Source organism: Mobula birostris, chromosome 9 (genome assembly GCF_030028105.1).
Source record: "Mobula birostris isolate sMobBir1 chromosome 9, sMobBir1.hap1, whole genome shotgun sequence".
Lineage (NCBI taxonomy): Eukaryota > Metazoa > Chordata > Chondrichthyes > Myliobatiformes > Myliobatidae > Mobula > Mobula birostris.
The window spans coordinates 84853333-84871040 of NC_092378.1; the positions used below are offsets into that span (position 1 = coordinate 84853333).

At 41.4% G+C, this 17708-nt stretch overlaps 1 protein-coding gene across 4 annotated transcripts in view; it reads left to right on the plus strand.

Moving 5' to 3' along the window:
- Nucleotides 1-17708, plus strand: part of arhgap17a (Rho GTPase activating protein 17a) — a 187307-nt gene that overhangs the window by 54783 nt on the left and 114816 nt on the right. For all 4 annotated transcript variants that reach the window (XM_072268334.1, XM_072268331.1, XM_072268332.1 and 1 more), the window contains exon 2: nt 14486-14525. In XM_072268334.1, coding sequence (XP_072124435.1) covers nt 14486-14525 — 40 coding nt within the window. The remainder of the gene's footprint in view (nt 1-14485; nt 14526-17708) is intronic.

The following is a 17708-nucleotide window of genomic DNA, read 5'->3' on the forward strand; positions in this document are numbered from 1 at the left end:
CTGGAGTTCAAGGCTGGCGTCGCAGTTGGTAGTTGCGCAATCGCTTTGAAGGTGTCCATGGTCGTTGCTGGAGTCCGGGTGTTGAATATGCCCTGAGGTGTTGGAGCCTGCGAGATCAGTGGCAGCGGCCGCAATCTGAAGTTCATGCCTGCTAGCGTCAGGGCCAGCAGGCTCTGGGGTCTGCAGTTGTAAGATCTTGTGATCTTTGCCTAACATGACAAAGTCAAAAAAACGGAGATTGCAGGCATAGATCCGACGGAGGGTGAAATAACGGGTAGGACCATTACAGATCTCCCCTTCCCGCTCTCACTTCCAAATCTCTTACTAGCTGTTCCTTCAGTTAGTCCTGACGAAGGGTCTTGGCCCGAAACGTCGACTGTACCTCTTCCTAGAGATGCTGCCTGGCCTGCTGCGTTCACCAGCAACTTTGGGTAGTACAGCACATCACAGGCCCTTCGACCCACAATGTTGTGCTGACTCTCAAGCCTTGCCTCCCATATAACCCCCCACCTTAAATTCCTCCATATACCTGTCTAGTAGTCTCTTAAACTTCACGAGTGTATCTGCCTCCACCACTGACTCAGTCAGTGCATTCCACGCGCCAACCACTCTCTGAGTAAGAAACATTCCTCTAATATCCCCGTTGACCTTCCCACCCCTTAGCTTAAAGCCATGACCTCTTGTAATGAGCAGTGGTGCCCTGGGGAAGAGGTGCTGGCTATCCACTCTATCTATTCCTCTTATTATCTTGTACACCTCTATCATGTCTCCTCTCATCCTCCTTCTCTCCAAAGAGTAAAGCCCTAGCTCCCTTCAGCTCTGATCATAATGCATACTCTCTAAACCAGGCAGCATCCTGGTAAATCTCCTCTGTACCCTTTCCAATGCTTCCACATCCTTCCTATAGTGAGGCTAGCAGAACTGGACACAGTACTCCATGTGTGGCCTAACCAGAGTTTTATAGAGCTGCATCATTACATCGCGACTCTTAAACTCTATCCCTCGACTTATGAAAGCTAACACCCCATAAGCTTTCTTAACTACCCTATCTACCTGTGAGGCAACTTTCAGGGATCTGTGGACATGTACCCCCAGATCCCTCTGCTCCTCCACACTACCAAGTATCCTGCCATTTACTTTGAGTCTGCCTTGGAGTTTGTCCTTCCAAAGTGTACCACCTCACACTTCTCCAGGTTGACCTGCATCTGCCACTTTGCAGCCCACTTCTGCATCCTATTATCAATGTCTCTCTGCAATCTTTGACAATCCTCTACACTATCTACAACACCACCAACCTTTGTGTCGTCTGCAAACTTGCCAACCCACCCTTCCACCCCCACATCCAAGTCGTTAATAAAAATCACGAAAAGTAGAGGTCCCAGAACAAATCCTTGTGGGGCACCACTGGTCACAATCCTCCAGTCTGAATGTACTCCCTCCACCACAACCCTCTGCCTTCTGCAGGCAAGCCAATTCTGAATCCACCTGGCCAAACTCCCCTGGATCCCATGCCTTCTGACTTCCTGAATAAGCCTATCATGTGGAACCTTGTCAAATGCCTTACTAAAATCCATATAGATCACATCCACTGCACGACCCTCATCTATGCTAGGCTTTGTTAATGGGGGGATTGAGTTCAAGAGTAGAGAGGTCATGTTGCAACTCTACAAATCTTTGGTGAAACCACACTTAGAGTGTTGTGTTCAGTTCTGGTCACCTCATTATAGGAAGGATGTGGAAGCTGTAGAGAGGGTGCAGAGGAAATTTACCAGAATGTTGCCTGGATTGGAAAACAAGTCTTAGCAGAGCTGGGACTTTTCTCTTTAGAGCGTAGAAGGATGAGAGCGGATTTGATAGAGGTCTGTAAGATTATGAGAGGCATAGATAGGGTGGATAGCCAGTACCTGTTTCCCAGGGCAGGAATAGCAAACACCAGAGGGCATATGTACAAAGTTAAGGGAGGGAAGTTTTGGGGAGACATCAGGGGTAAGTTTTTTACACAGAGGGTTGTGGGTGCCTGGAATGACTTGCCAGGGATGGTGGTGGAGGCTAAAACAGAGGTATTTAAGAGCCTTTTGGACAGGCACATGGATGAAAGAAAAATAGAGGGTTATGGGGTAGTGTGGGTTTAGTAGGTTTTTTTTAAGGAATATATAGGTCGGCAGAACATTAAGGGCTGATGGGCCTGTACTGTGCTGTAGTATTCTAGTGTCTAGGATTGAAGCTTCACATTTTAGGATGAGAACCCAACTGTACGCTTGAAAGATTAATCTCACTACCCACAGGTTCTCTGGAAAATATCCAGTATGGGAGTCCAGATACTGGAGCATGAATATCAACAGAGTTTCAGTGCCCTTATCTCAGTTATGCACAAATTCACTTTCAAGCAGAGGTTTTGGATAGTGAACAAAAGTAGAAGTTCTGGATTTTCAGAACAGATAAACATCCAAAATATTTCAAAACTTGTTCTATTAACCATCTGTTGAAAGTTGCCTGGTATTTGTGTGCAGTAGAGCATTCTGTTATCATTAGTTGTGATTCAATCTAAAATAACCAGTGCTGTTGCCAGAGTTAGGAAGCCAGGGTTAGATACTGAAATAACTGGAACAGAATGCTGAAATGCCTTTGAAAATCTTTTGGAGGGGAGCAAGAAAAACTAAATTTGATATATTTTTCCTGATGAAGAATCGCAGTCTGAACCGTTGACAACTTTTATTCCTTTTCATAGATGCTGCCTGACCTCATGCATTCCTCCAGCATTTTGTGTGTGTTCCTCAAAGTTTGATATTTTGAGTTTTGTAAAGTAATCTTAAAACTATAAGATTTGTGTTTGGGAGCAGAAATATTTTTCACTCTCAAATCTATTTTTTGGGTTATGAGTGAATTTCTTTTTGTTTTGCTGCTTTTTGGAAATATAGATTTTTACAGTAAAAGCCTTTTGACATGAGGTATAGTTGCAAGCATCATGTAATGCAGATGTTTGTGCATTAACTGTGGTTGATTTGAATTGTTTAAATCCAAATTGAAGTTGTTTTATTTTGAATGTTCACCAGTGTACCTCCCATACATCATGAACTTCTTTTGTTCTGACACCCTTATCCTGTTTATCATCTTCCAGGACTGTAATGTAAATTCAGTGTGGAAAAATGTGAGGTCATCCATTTTGGCAGTAACAAGTACAGTGGGTTCTGGTTAACTGGGACATTTTTTGGCCCAATTAGCAGATGACCCAAAAGGCCGAAGATTCATGGAAATAATTAAAAAGGTGTAAAAAAAAAGACAAACTATCGATTAACTGTGTTAAGTTATGTATTTCAATGCAATACAGAACAAATTAGAACACAACCAATACTACTGCAATACCATACCTGTATTTAATGGTTATCAACAGAGCAATACATTCAGTGTATGCTGTCATGTTCTTTTGATCAGAATCATGTTTATTATCAGCGGCATGTGTCGTGTAATTTGTTAAGTTAGCAGCAGTAGTTCAATGCAATACATAATGTAGAAGAAGAAAATATATAATAAATAATTGACAGTATACTACTACCACTATGTTGCCTCAGGCCTAGGGGCCGGCGTCGGGCAAAATTACAGTATATGTATATTGAATAGATGAAAAATCATGCAAAAACAAATAATATATTTAAAAAGTGAGGTAGTGTTCACATGTTCAATGTCCATAAACCAATAAGATTGCAAAGGGGACGAAGCTGTTCCTGAATTGCTGAGTGTGTGCCTTCAGTCTTCTGTACCACTTACCTGATGGAAGCAGTGAGAAAAGGGCATACCCTGGGTGCTGGAGGTCCTTAATAATAGACACTGCCTTTCTGAGACACCGCTCCTTGAAGATGTCCTGGGTACTTTGTAGGCTAGTATCCAAGATGGAGCCAACTAAATTTACGACCCTCTTCAGTTTCTTTTGGTCCTGTGCAGTAGCCCCCCCCCCATACCAGACAGTGCAGACTGTCAGAATGCTCGCCATAGAAGTTTTTGAATATCTTTGTTGACATACCAAATCTTTTCAAACTCCTAATGAAGTATAGTCACTGTCTTGCCTTCTTTATAGCTGCATCAATATGTTGGGACCAGGTTGAGCTCAGAGATCTTGACACACAGGAACTTGAAACTGCTCACTCTCCCTACTTCTGATCCCTCTATGAGGATCGGTATGTGTTCCTTCGTCTTACCCTTCCTGACGTCCACAATCAGCTGTTTCATCTTACTGATGTTTAGAGCAAGGTTGTTGCTGCGGCACCATTCCACCAGTTGGTTTATCTTGCTCCAGTACCCCCTCTTGTCTCCATCTGAGATGCTACCAACAATGGTTGTATCTTCAGCAAATTTATAGTTGGTATTCAAGCTATGCCTAGCCACACAGTCATGGGTATAGAGAAAGTAGAGCAGTGGGTTAAGCACATACCCCTGAGGTGTACCAGTGTTGATCGTCAGTGAAGAGGAGATATTATCACCAATCCCGCACTGATTGTGGTCTTCCGGTTAGGATGTCGAGGATCCGATTGCAGAGGGAGGTAGAGACCCAGCTTCTGTAACTTCTCAGTCAGGATTGTGGGAATGATGTTAAATACTGAGCTATAGTTGATGAACAGCATCCTGATTTGGGTTAACTGTAAATGAACAACATCAGTACAGGTGTCGAGTGCTTATAATTGATTACCTCAATACAATGTTTTTGAAAATTGCATTCTCCAAATCTTAATTTTTAATGTAACATTCAAGATGATTGTTGAACTACCTTCAAATATTTCATAATTCCTAACTGGAAGTAGTGAAATAGTTTCATTTTCACTCCCAGCAGTTTCTGGCATCTCCAATCCTAAACCGCAGTGAGCAAAACAAATTCTGAATTGTTATACTGTATATTTCTCACTAACTATCAGTGACAAAGATCACTGTTTTATGAACATAAACACATGCAACTGATACTATTTAAAAACCTCACTCTGATCAGAGTGTAGTGTCTGACAGCCACACAAGTACACATGACTGATGATAGAAGCTGTCTGGCAACTGGCTCCTGTCCCAATTAAGTGGTATCATGTCCCAAATAAACTAAAGGAATCCTGGCTATTTTTTCAATTTATTTTTGGGCTTTACGAGTTGTCCCTGATAAGCGACTGACCTGATTAACTAATGTCCCAATAACTAGAATCGACTGTAAGAGATGGAATATGTTTAAAATAGTGTAAGAATGAAACATTGTTCATCACGGAAAATCGTTGATTGCAGGCTCAGCAATGAAGTAAGGAAACTGCATGTTATTTATTATAATAAACATCTTGCTTTAGTTACACAGAGCCCTGGTGACACCGCACCCGGGACATTGTGTACAGGTCTGGTGTTAAGAAAGAAGTCACAGACCTGAAATAGATTTCTGTGCACAGATGCTGCCTCACCTGCTGAGTTTTCCAGCATTTTTTGTTTTCGTTAAGGAAGAGTATACTTGACAAAGGGAGTACAAACAAATTCACTGGATCAGTTCCTGGCATTATAGGCTTGTTGTAAAGGGAAGATGAAGTAGAGGCACTCACTATCTTGAGATGATCTCACTGAAATATAGAAAACAAAATTCAAGGATTTTGGCAGGGTACATGCAGCATTGATGTTTCTCTTGGCTTGGGTGTCTGGAAGCAGGAGTTACTGTATCAAATTAAGGGGTTGCTCACAGGGTCATGAGAACTGACCCTTCAGTGACATATTTCTCACTAATCCCTTTTACCCACATTAGGCTTGTATCCCACTACTCCTTGTACTAAAATGCCATAGGACAGCACAGACACAGGCCCTTTGGCCCCCCTTAATGTTCTTGTTAAAGTCGAATCTGAATAAAACTCGGGAGACCAGCTTCTTATAGTTACAAGAGTTTATTGCACACCCTCCTGCAAGAGTTTGAGACCCAATTGTCAAAGGGAAGGCACGCAAGTACTGCCACCATCCGACAAGTGGGCCCACTTAGGTTACAGCCACATATTTATACATAGTAAGCTCCATACATTACTGTTGCAAGATGTTATTAGAACTGGTACTCTCACCAAGTCTGTTGGAGCAAAACTTAATTACTTAGATAAGAGAGTCCACTAAATCCACTAAGATGGATGTACTGTCCAGTCCTTATGTTATTCCTTTTGCTTTGCCCTGACTTAATTACAGATGGATATTCATTCCTGTCCTTCGGTGAGTCCTCCTCCCCCTGCTCAAACGAGGGTACTGTACAATGTTATCAAAATCTCAGTGTCTCTCTGCACACCAAGGGAGAACTAGTATAATCTGGTTTTTTAGCTAACTGCTGAAGACAGGGTTTACTTCAGTTCAAGGATTCCTATTCAGTCCCAATTATTCTTTTAGCCAGCGGTTACATAGGTTCAAAATGATTTTTTTGTATCCTCAATTCATCATTCTGCCATACTTATTAAATGCCCAGCTAAACTAAACCCTACACAAAACGCTGAAGAACCTCAGCAGGTCAGGTTTTGCCTGTTAAGACCAAGACCTGTTAAGTTCCTCCAGCATCTTGTGGGTGTTACTCTGGATTTCCAACATCTACAGAATCTCCTTGTGTTTAAACTAATCAATAATGTCCACATTCATATGCCTGTTATAGAGGCTCTCGAACACCTCTAACAAATTTGTCTCCACAACCGGCCCTGGCAGTGCCTTCCAGACATCCACTGCTCTGTGTGTACAAAAAAAACTTACCCCGCACATCGCCTTTGAACTTGGCCCTCTCACTTTCAATGCACATCCTCTGGTATTAGACATTTCATCCCTGGGATAAAGATATTAGCTATTTACTCCGTCTGTGAGGCTCATAATCTTATCAGATCTCAGCACACTATCACAATACCATTCCCTTTATTGGATGACAGGAAGGACTGCAGATGCTGGAATCTGAAGCAAAAAAAACAAAGATCAAAGAGTTCCCTTGTTCTTTACATTTTTACTCTACAAGTTCCAAATCCAGCACATTATCTTTTGTCATTTCTTCCAACAGTTGTGCAGTTGCACTCTTTATCACATCTTTCTCTCCCTGCCACTTTGTTTATAACTAGCAAATAACAGCGCAGAATTTGATAGCTAAATTCTTGTACATCAGCAACTCCAGTCAAGAGCATGCAATAAGTAATGGTCAAAGATTAATAAGATATTGTAAACTATTTTTGAATAAACTTGGCTAGTACAATTTCTCAGCAGTCTTGAACCTGGAAATCAAGATGCATGCTTGCAATCAGAGGCGTCGCTGTTGTTCAGAACACTTTGGAATGTGATACTGAAACAAAAACTGCACGCGCTGGCTGCTAGTCCAAAGTAGAAGACACTACATAGTGGTTGGAGGAGGGAGGGTTAAGTCAAATATTTGCGATATGTGTACAATTCTATTTGATGATCTAGGCCAGGTGGAAAAGATATTTTATAAATCTCATGACACCTGTAAGATTATGCAGCTTGTACCGGAAGCCGAACATGAAACGCTTTCCAATTATTTGACTTTTTCAGGGTGAAGTTTAATTGAGAACTTAAGAAATGTGAGTATTGTTGGCTACATGGCATTGAGACTGGTCCACCATTTAACATGATTGTGGTTGCTAGATTTAAATGGCAATCCCTTATCTTGAAATTATGCCTATGTTACATTGACTCCTATTTATTATAAATTACTATGATTGCACATTTAGACGGAGACGTAACATAAATACTTTTACTCCTCATGTATGTGAAGGATGTAAGAAATCAAGTCAATTCAATTCAATGCTAAGTTCTGGATTTGCCCTGCCAAGGGAAACATGCTTGCCAAATTTTCTTTACTAGCTCCTGCAAAATAAAATGCTTATTCTTTTAAACTCCATATGGCATGGGTCCATTCTGAGTAATTTTTCTTCATGATCCTTATCTCTGCTGCATGTGTATCCTGCCTCAAATAACAAGATTAAAAGAAAGATTTATTTCTGTGATGTACATCAAAACACTAAAGGATGTACTGAGGGGAGGCCATCAGTGTCACCACACATTCCGACGCCTACATAGAATGCCCACAATGTTCAGCTGAGCAACACAAGTAGCAGCAATAACAGCAGCAAAACAAACAAATCATCTGGACCAGACAGACTACACCCCAGAATTCTGAAGGAGGTAGCTGAAGAGATTATGGAGGCATTAGTAGTGATTTTCCAGAGACTGAATTCTGAATGGTTCCAGAGGACTGGAAAGTTTAAAAAAAATGAGTCAGTCCACTCTTTAGATGGGAGGGAGACAAAAGGCAGGAAATTATAGGCTGGTTGGCCTGACTTGAGTGGTTGGCATGTTGTTAAGAGTTCATTTTAATGAAGACCTTGGGGTACTTGAAAGCACATGATAAAATAGGCCAAGTCAGCATGGTTTCCTTAAGGGGAAGTCTTGCTTGCCAAATTTATTGGAGGTCCTGGAGGAAATAACAGGCTAGATAGACAAAGGAGAGTCAGTGGATGCTGTTTACTTGGGATTTCAGAAGGATTTGACAAGGTGACGTGCATGAGGCTGCTAAACAAAAGAAGAGCCCATGGTATTAATGGTATTACAGGAAAGATTCTAGCATAGAGAGAGACTGGGACTGGCAGAAGGCAAAAGAGTGGGAATAAAGGGGACCTTTTTTAGTTGACTGCCAGTGACTAGTGATGTTCCACATACAGTGCCTACAAAAGTATTCACCCCCCCCCCCAGGAAGTTTTCATGTTTTATTGTTTTACAACATTGAATCACAGTGGATTTAATTTGACTTTTTCACACTGATCATCAGAAACAACTCGTGTCAAAGTGAAAACAAATTCCTACAAATTGGTCCAAACCTATTACAATTATTAAATGCAAAATAATTGAATGCATAGGTATTCACTCCCTTTAAGTCAGTATTTAGTAGATGCACCTTTGGCAGTAATTACAGTCTTGAGTCTGTGTGGATAGATCTCCATCAGCTTTGCACATCTGGACACTGCAATTTTTCCCCATTCTTTACAAAACTGTTCAAGCTGTGTCAGATTGCATGGAGATTGTGAGTGAACACCCCTTTTCAAATCCAGCCACAAATTCTCGATTGGATCAAGGTCTGTACTCTGACTTGGTCACTCCAGGACATTAACTTCGTTGTTTTTAAGCTATTTCTGTGTAGTTTTGGCTTTAAGCTTGGGGTCATTGTGTTGCTGGAAAACAAATCTTCTCCCAAGTCGCAATTCTCTTGCAGACTGCATCAGGTTTTCCTCCAGGATTTCCCTGTATTTTGCTGCATTAATTTTATCCTCTATATTCACAAGCCTTCCAGGGCCTGCTGTAGTGAAGCATCCCCACAACATGATGCAGCCACCACCATGCTTCACGGTAGGGATGGTGTGTTTTTGATGATGTGCGGTGTTTGGTCTAAAAAGCTCTGTTTTGGTTTCATCAGTCAATAGATCCTTCTTCCACCTGACTTCAGAGTCTCCCACGTGCCTTTCTGGCACATTCTAGCTGAGATTTCATGTGAGATTTTTTTCAACAATGGCTTTCTGTTTGCCACTCTCCTATAAAGCTGCGACTGGTGAAGCACCTGGGCAGTCTGTATGCGCAGTCTCTCCCATCTCAGCCATTGAAGTTTGTGACTCCTTCAGAACTGTCATAGGTCTCTTAGTGGCCTCCCTCACTAGTCCCCTTCTTTCAGTTTTTGAGGACAGCTTGCTCTAGGTAGATTTACAGCTGTGCCATGTTCTTTCCATTTCTTGATGATTGACTTAACTGTACTCCAAGGGATATTCAGAGACTTAGAAATTTTCTTGTATCCATCTCCTGACGAGTTTTTTTTTGTCTTCATGGTGTAGTTTTTCTTAGCAAATAGATTCTGAGAAACCTAGCATCTAGCAACGGTGGTTTGCTATTGCCTACCATTGGGCGAACTAAAGAAATCGCCATTTCTCTTCCCAAATGTTCATCCTCCTGTACTATAGCAGTTGACATTTGAGGTCCTTGCTCATCCGCCTTCTCTGTCATAAGTTCAGTTACTGAACCTGCCGGATCTGCTGTTGGCCTTCGCTTGTATCCTGAGCAGGAACCCTTGCAGGTGCTACCGTTCCGGGTCAGAGTGGCCCTTGGAGCAATGAATGACTAAGGGGTAACTCCACTTTCCCCAAAGCTCTGAAAATCCCCAATCAGAGCCTCATCACCGGTTGCAGTTTAGAGTCACACCCCGGAATGAAATGTTACGTTTATCCAGTTATGTTTTATGGCTCAGAATGTTAGACAATATCTAGTAACATGAGGAAACAAATTGTAGCAGCAGAGATGTGGTTTTTGAGGAGGAGGCAAAGAATATCATGGACAAAACGAATATCTAACGAGGATGTCATGAACAGAGCAAACACAAAAAGAGAAATGTATGAGATTGTGAAAAAGCAACGTAACTTCATTAAACATGTGATTAGGAAAGAGGAGTTAGGATGCACGGTAATTATAGGAAAGATTGAAGGGAAGAAAGCAAGAGGAAGACAAAGAAAAATGATGATGGAGACAGCAGCCAGAGAACTGGAAATGAATACCAATGAATTGATCCACTTGACCCGAAACAGGAGTGTGTTGGGCCATGGCAGTCAAAACTCAAACTGGGCATAGTATCTGATGATGATGATGATGGTGTAGTTTTTGCCAGGATCCTGACACATCTGCAGTTGGACCACCTCCTTCTTCTGACATTTAACTTAAAGATGCATTACCACCACCAAAGCAGTTGGACCTTCCAGATACAGGAGTATTTTTACTACATTCAATTGAAACACCTTGATTGCACATAGGTGATCTCCAACTGATTATGTGACTTCTAAAACCAATTGGCTACATCACTGATGATTTGGTGTGTCATATTAAAGGGAGTGAATACTTATGCGATCAATCATTTTGTGTTTTATATTTGTAATTAATTAAGATCACTGTAGAGATCTGTTTTCATTTTGACACAAAAGAGTCTTTTTCTGGTAATTAGTGTCAAAAAAAAGCCAAATTAAATCCACCGTGATTCAATGTTGTAAAACAATAAAAAATGAAAACGTCCGGGGGGGGGGTGAATTCTTTGTATAGACACTGTAGGTCAGTTTTGGGACCAAGTGTTTCATGTTTTAAGTCAGTGGTTTGGATGATGGAGTTGATGGCTTTACGACCAAGTTTGGATGATACAATAATAGACGGGGGAAGAGGGGCAGGTAGTGTTGAGCAAGCAGGGAGTCTGTAAATTAGGAGAATAGTCAAACAAATGGCAGATGGAATATAGTGTAAAGAAGTGTATGGTCAAGCACTTTCCGAGAAGGAATCCCTATTTTCTAAATAGGGTTGAGGAACGAATTCAGAAAACAGGTGTCCAAGTGTGGTATCTTCTAAAAGTTAACTTGTAGGCTTGAGCCAGTGGTAAGGAAGGCAAACGGAATGCTAGCAGTTATTTCAGGAGGACTAAAATATAAAAGCAAGAATTTGTTGCTGAAGCTTTATAAGGCAATGGTCAGGCTGTACTTTGAGTATTGTGAGCAGTTTTGAGCCCCTTATCTAAGAAAGCATGTGCTCGGAAAAAGAGAAGGCGCAGAGGATGTGCACAAGAATAATGAAGAATGAAAGGGTAAGCATTTGAGGAGTGTTTGATATCCCTGGGCCTTTACTTACTGGAGTTTAGAAGAATGAGGGGATACCTCAATGTAACTTATCAGTTATTAAAATGCCTAAATGGAGTGAAAGTTGAGAGGATGTTCAATTAGTGGACAAGTCTAGGACAAGAATACACAGCCTCAGAATGGAAGGGCATGCCTTTAGAACATGAGGAATTTCTTTAGCCAGAGGTTGGTGATTTTGTGAATACATTGCCACAGATGGTGTGAAGGCTCAGTCATTGGGAGGTTCTTGATTAGTAGGGGCTTCAAAGGTTATGAGGAGAAGGCAGGAGAATGGAGTTAAGAGAAACTTGATGGACTGAATAGCCTAATTCTGCCTGTCTTATGGTCTGAAGACAGCAGCGAAACAAACCCCTTTCATGTTACCCCTCTCTCTTCCTCTCCATCTATCTCCCCCCTCTCTCCCCTCTTTCACCCTTCCCCCCACCTCTCTCCCACACCCACACCCACCTCCACCTCTTCCTACCCCAGGACAGGCAACATCCATAATTCTGTTATTGCATTTTAGGTCTGATTAAACTTGCAGATGGGGAGATTGAAATAACTACAAAGAATAAAAGATATTTAAGCCAATTAGCTAATACTGGAATTCTGAACAGGGAGATTATCTCTTCTGAATGCAACTTGCAATTGATGCAGACTCAGCCTTCCTAACTTGTGTCTGGTGGTTGCACTATTAATGTGCCAAGGAAGTTGAGCAGAATGTTTCCGGTGAACTATTTCTAATTTCTCATGGTCCTGGTTTTAACCAAGAATTGCTCACTGGGGAATCAGTAAAATACTGTGTAAAGTTAGATGCTGGACACCCGTAGGAATTCCTACTGTAGCGTTTTGCCTACCATGTACCATTATTTACATGATTTTCTATTCCAATGTGTTTGAGGATTAAAGGGTGCCATTGAAGCCATGTGTAAGACATTTACATTCATCCTTTATTCTTGTCCCTCTGCCATCTTTCTCATTTTTATCTTCAATTGTATGAACAGGAATTTTTCCATGGAGACAGACCTCAGACCCCTAGCTACACTTGTCACATCTACAATTCCTAATGTGTGGGGTGTATGCACACCAATTGGAGTTTGTGACCTGAAGGTCCTGAGGATTTGCATGTGTAGATCCAAATTTGATCAACTGGAGAATTTTCCTCAATGTTCCTGGAACCGTTCCCCCAAAACATTTTCATAATTTCCTGGAGATTCCTTGGATATGTCCATCACTCAACCTCTCTGAACCTGTCCCCGGTAATATTGTTGGTAAGATGGGCAGAGCAGTGACAAGTGGAATTTATTATGTTGAGTGTTATGGCTTTTGGTGTCCTCCAAAGTCTTGCTCTTGGACTCTCCTTTTACTCATCAATGCACTGATCCTTGGCATTGTCAGTTTCCGGTCGAATATCCATGACTTATGAGGGGTGATTGATAAGTTTGTCGCCTAAGGTAGAAGGAGTCAATTTTAGAAAACCTAGCACATTTATTTTTCCTACATTTACACACTTAGTCCAGCGGTCATGGAGCATACGGATCCCTTCTTTGTAGAAGTCGGCATCTTGGACCTCCAGAAAGTAGTCCACAGTAGGGGTGATTGATAAGTTTGTGGCCTAAGGTAGAAGGAGATGGGTTATACAGCTCTCGTTAAATGCACATGCAGTTCCACTCTTTTGAGTGAAAATGCAGAAAGTTTGACGTTAACTAATCTCCTTCTACCTTAGGCCATGAACTTATCAATCACCTCTGCTGTGGACCACCTGGACGTCCAAGACGTTCTCGTTACATCAGACATCCCACCTCTCCCGGAACTTCCGGGAGTCTCCTGCATATTAATAGTGGCTCCCTGATGCCTGCAAATTATATACAATATCACAGAAATCAATTTTTTTGAGAGCGAGCAAGAGAAAAGCAAGAGAGAGCGTGAGAGCGACAGAGAGAGAGAGAGAGAGAGAGAGAGAGAGAAAGCAAGCAAGAGCGCGCGAGGAGAGAGAGCGAGAAAGAAAGTAAGCGAGAGCACTTGAGAGCACGTGAGCGACCACGAGAGAGAGAGAAAGAGAGAGAGAGAGCGAGAGCGCGCCATGACAGAGTGTTCCAAAAAAAATATAAAACGTACATCACCCCAGACTACACTAAAATGTACCCCTGCCTAATAGGGGTCAAAATAATGAGTGTTGCTCGCTGCACTGTTTGCAACAATGACTCTTCTATTGCCCATGGTGGGTTAAGACTGTAAAAGACAGGTTGAGGTGAGTTTAACAGGTGTCATTCGTTCATTAGCATAGCTAACGTTATTTAAACTAGCTGGCTGGCATCCCACCTCTCCCAGAAGTCTCCCGCAAATTGATGGTGCTACCTCCCTGAAATGAGTTTTTGCAGGGTGGGATGTCTGTTACATTCACATGCAGTTCAACTCTTTGAGTGATAATGCAGAAAGATTGAAATTAATAACTAATCTCCTTCTGCCTTAGGCCACAAACTTATCAATCACCCCTCGTACAGGTGTATTCCCTTTGTTAACTCGGAATTGACAGGTTTGTTGTGTTAAATCCAGCACTGAATGAGAGAAAAGTTACTCCAAAATAGGTTATATAGTATTTTGTGATGGGCATTTAATAGAATTGTTTAATTTAAATGATTACGACTACTGCATGTTGAGAGTTAGTTGTTGATGAAAATGTGTTAGAGCTGCATATGGGTAGACTTTTGGAGGGAGAATTTACTCAGCAAACGTGAAAAGGCTTCACAAGTTGTAGAACACAGAACTATGTTTTCTACTCTTCCCACGATTTCAGATGTGATTCTAATCATTGGTGCTTTATGTTTCAGAGCTGAGAAGACGGAGGTACTTAGCGATGACCTGCTGCAGGTAAAGGCTCTCCTTCTGATTTTGTTATTCTGTGCAACCCCCTACTCACCTAAAATCCATTCACACACATGCTGTTCCTTTTAGAAAACTGAAAGGAACCATCATCATCCTTTGGGATGGATAGCCAGAGAGGCAGGAGAGAGATTAGCCTTTTGTCACGGACTGTGATCTAGATTCCCGAACTAAAACAAGTTCTGGGTTCTGAACAGACAATTTTCAGATCAGCTACTGAAAATTTTCTTTATGTTAATACCAACTAAAAGTAATGGAAGACTTGCATTATTTTCCTTGTTTTCAATTCTAACTTATCATTCCACTAACTGAGAACAGTTGAGAAGCATTAAGTGGTGGTGGGGTTGTGTCTTTGGTAGTACTGTGAGGCTGTCCTTTGCTAGCTAGATTTCTTGAATATAAGCTCTGCCTTGGCTCGACTTGAATTCCACAGGGAGTTTAATTCCCAGCTGCTTTCTCCACATGTAATGCAGCCCTTGAAGACCTTGGAATTTAAATACCGGAAAAGTAAATACAGGAAGGTTGCTGCAGTTAGCTTTGGCATCTTATCCACAATAACATGGTTCGTGCACACCTCAAACAAAACATTTCTTGGAGCTATGTCCTCTGAAAAGCTGGCACTGGAATGATCTTGAAGCAAATAGTTATTCTAAGATCTTTATATGTTAATAAAAAAATCATGATTAGTATTCATTTAATTAATCCTTTAAAGAGATGTGAATATTAGAAGTAAAAGATTTCTTTTCTGATTTAGGACATGTTGCCAGAAAATTGGCCATTTTAACTGAGGGGCTTTTTCCAGTAACTTGGGATTTCTAATAAACAAGGTGTTGTTTTTTTAAACTAAAGGAAATGGCTGCTCTTGACTTAAGTATTCTTTACTTGAAGTTAATTATTTCCTTCAATTCTTGGAAAATTCACATTTTTATTAAGATTAGAACTATTCCAATAAACTTTCCAAAACCCTGAGTGTAGAAAGACTGCTTTTGGCTGAATCAGTGCTTTTGTAGGCCTGTCAGCTGCTGTTAACTGTTTCTAAGAGGTTGCAGATTTGCTTGGTTTATTAGTCAGATGAAGCACATACTTGGGAGTGTTTACCCTCCAGAACCAAACCCATTTCTTCCAAAGAGAGTTGCCTTAAGTTCATTGAATCAAGACTGACAATAAAATGCTTGTGTTTCAGTTTGTACGCAAATCTTGTTTGTCGTTTGTTTTTTTTCTCCTTGCACTCATTCACATGTGTATTCTCTCTCTCATTGCCCCTATCCTTTACCTCAGTGTATCATCTCTCCCCTCTCTTTGTCATTAGTAGTAAAATGTTGACATGCAAACCTGCAGTAAATTAACAAACATCTTACAGGTAAATTGAAGGAATTAAAGGCAGATAAATCCCCAGGGCCAGATGGTCTGCATCCCAGAGTGCTTAAGGAAGTAGCCAAAGAAATAGTGGATGCATTAGTGATAATTTTTAAAAACTCGTTAGATTCTGGACTAGTTCCTGAGGATTGGAGGGTGGCTAATGTAACCCCACTTTTTAAAAAAGGAGGGAGAGAGAAACCAGGGAATTATAGACCGGTTAGCCTAACATCGGTGGTGGGGAAACTGCTAGAGTCAGTTATCAAAGATGTGATAACAGCACATTTGGAAAGCGGTGAAATCATCAGACAAAGTCAGCATGGATTTGTGAAAGGAAAATTATGTCTGACGAATCTCATAGAATTTTTTGAAGATGTAACTAGTAGAGGGGATAGGGGAGAACCAGTGGATGTGGTATATTTGGATTTTCAGAAGGCTTTTGACAAGGTCCCACGCAGGAGATTAGTGTGCAAACTTAAAGCACACGGTATTGGGGGTAAGGTATTGATATGGATAGAGAATTGGTTGGCAGACAGGAAGCAAAGAGTGGGAATAAACGAGACCCTTTCAGAATGGCAGACAGTGACTAGTGGGGTACTGCAAGGCTCACTGCTGGGACCCCAGTTGTTTACAATATATATTAATGACTTGGATGAGGGAATTAAATGCAGCATCAGATGACACAAAGCTGGGCGGCAGTGTTAGCTGTGAGGAGGATGCTAAGAGGATGCAGGGTGATTTGGATAGGTGAGTGGGCAAATTCATGGCAGATGCAATTTAATGTGGATAAATGTGAAGTTATCCACTTTGGTGGCAAAAACAGGAAAATGGATTATTATCTGAATGGTGGCCGATTAGGAAAAGGGGAGGTGCAACGAGACCTGGGTGTCATTATACACCAGTCATTGAAAGTGGGCATGCAGGTACAGCAGGCGGTGAAAAAGGCGAATGATATGCTGGCATTTATAGCAAGAGGATTCGAGTACAGGAGCAGGGAGGTACTACTGCAGTTGTACAAGGCCTTGGTGAGACTACACCTGGAGTATTGTGTGCAGTTTTGGTCCCCTAATCTGAGGAAAGACATCCTTGCCATAGAGGGAGTACAAAGAAGGTTCACCAGATTGATTCCTGGGATGGCAGGACTTTCATATGATGAAAGACTGAATGAACTAGTCTTATACTCGTTGGAATTTAGAAGATTGAGGGGGGATCTGATTGAAACGTATAAAATCCTAAAGGGATTGGACAGGCTAGATGCAGGAAGATTGTTCCCGATGTTGGGGAAGTCCAGAATGAGGGGTCACAGTTTGAGGATAAAGGGGAAGCCTTTTAGGACCGAGATTAGGAAAAACTTCTTCACACAGAGAGTGGTGAATCTGTGGAATTCTCTGCCACAGGAAACAGTTGAGGCCAGTTCATTGGCTATATTTAAGAGGGAGTTAGATATGGCCCTTGTGGCTAAAGGGATCAGGGGGTGTGGAGGGAAGGCTGGTACAGGGTTCTGAGTTGGATGATCCGCCATGATCATACTGAATGGCGGTGCAGGCTCGAAGGGTCGAATGGCCTACTCTTGCACCTATTTTCTATGTTTTCTATGTTTGCATTCATTATTTAGGTTGTGAGGTACTTTTGTCCTTCCTGAGGATGTAAATTTCAAATCTAGTTTAAAGCTATATTCCTTCCTGATGGTTTTTCAAACTTTCCTGTTTCATTCATCTAGTACTTTCTTGACTTCCTTGCTGAGCTAACATACCCTTTAATGCAATCTACTGTCCAATGGAAATCATTTCCATTATTTGTCCAAAATTGATACTT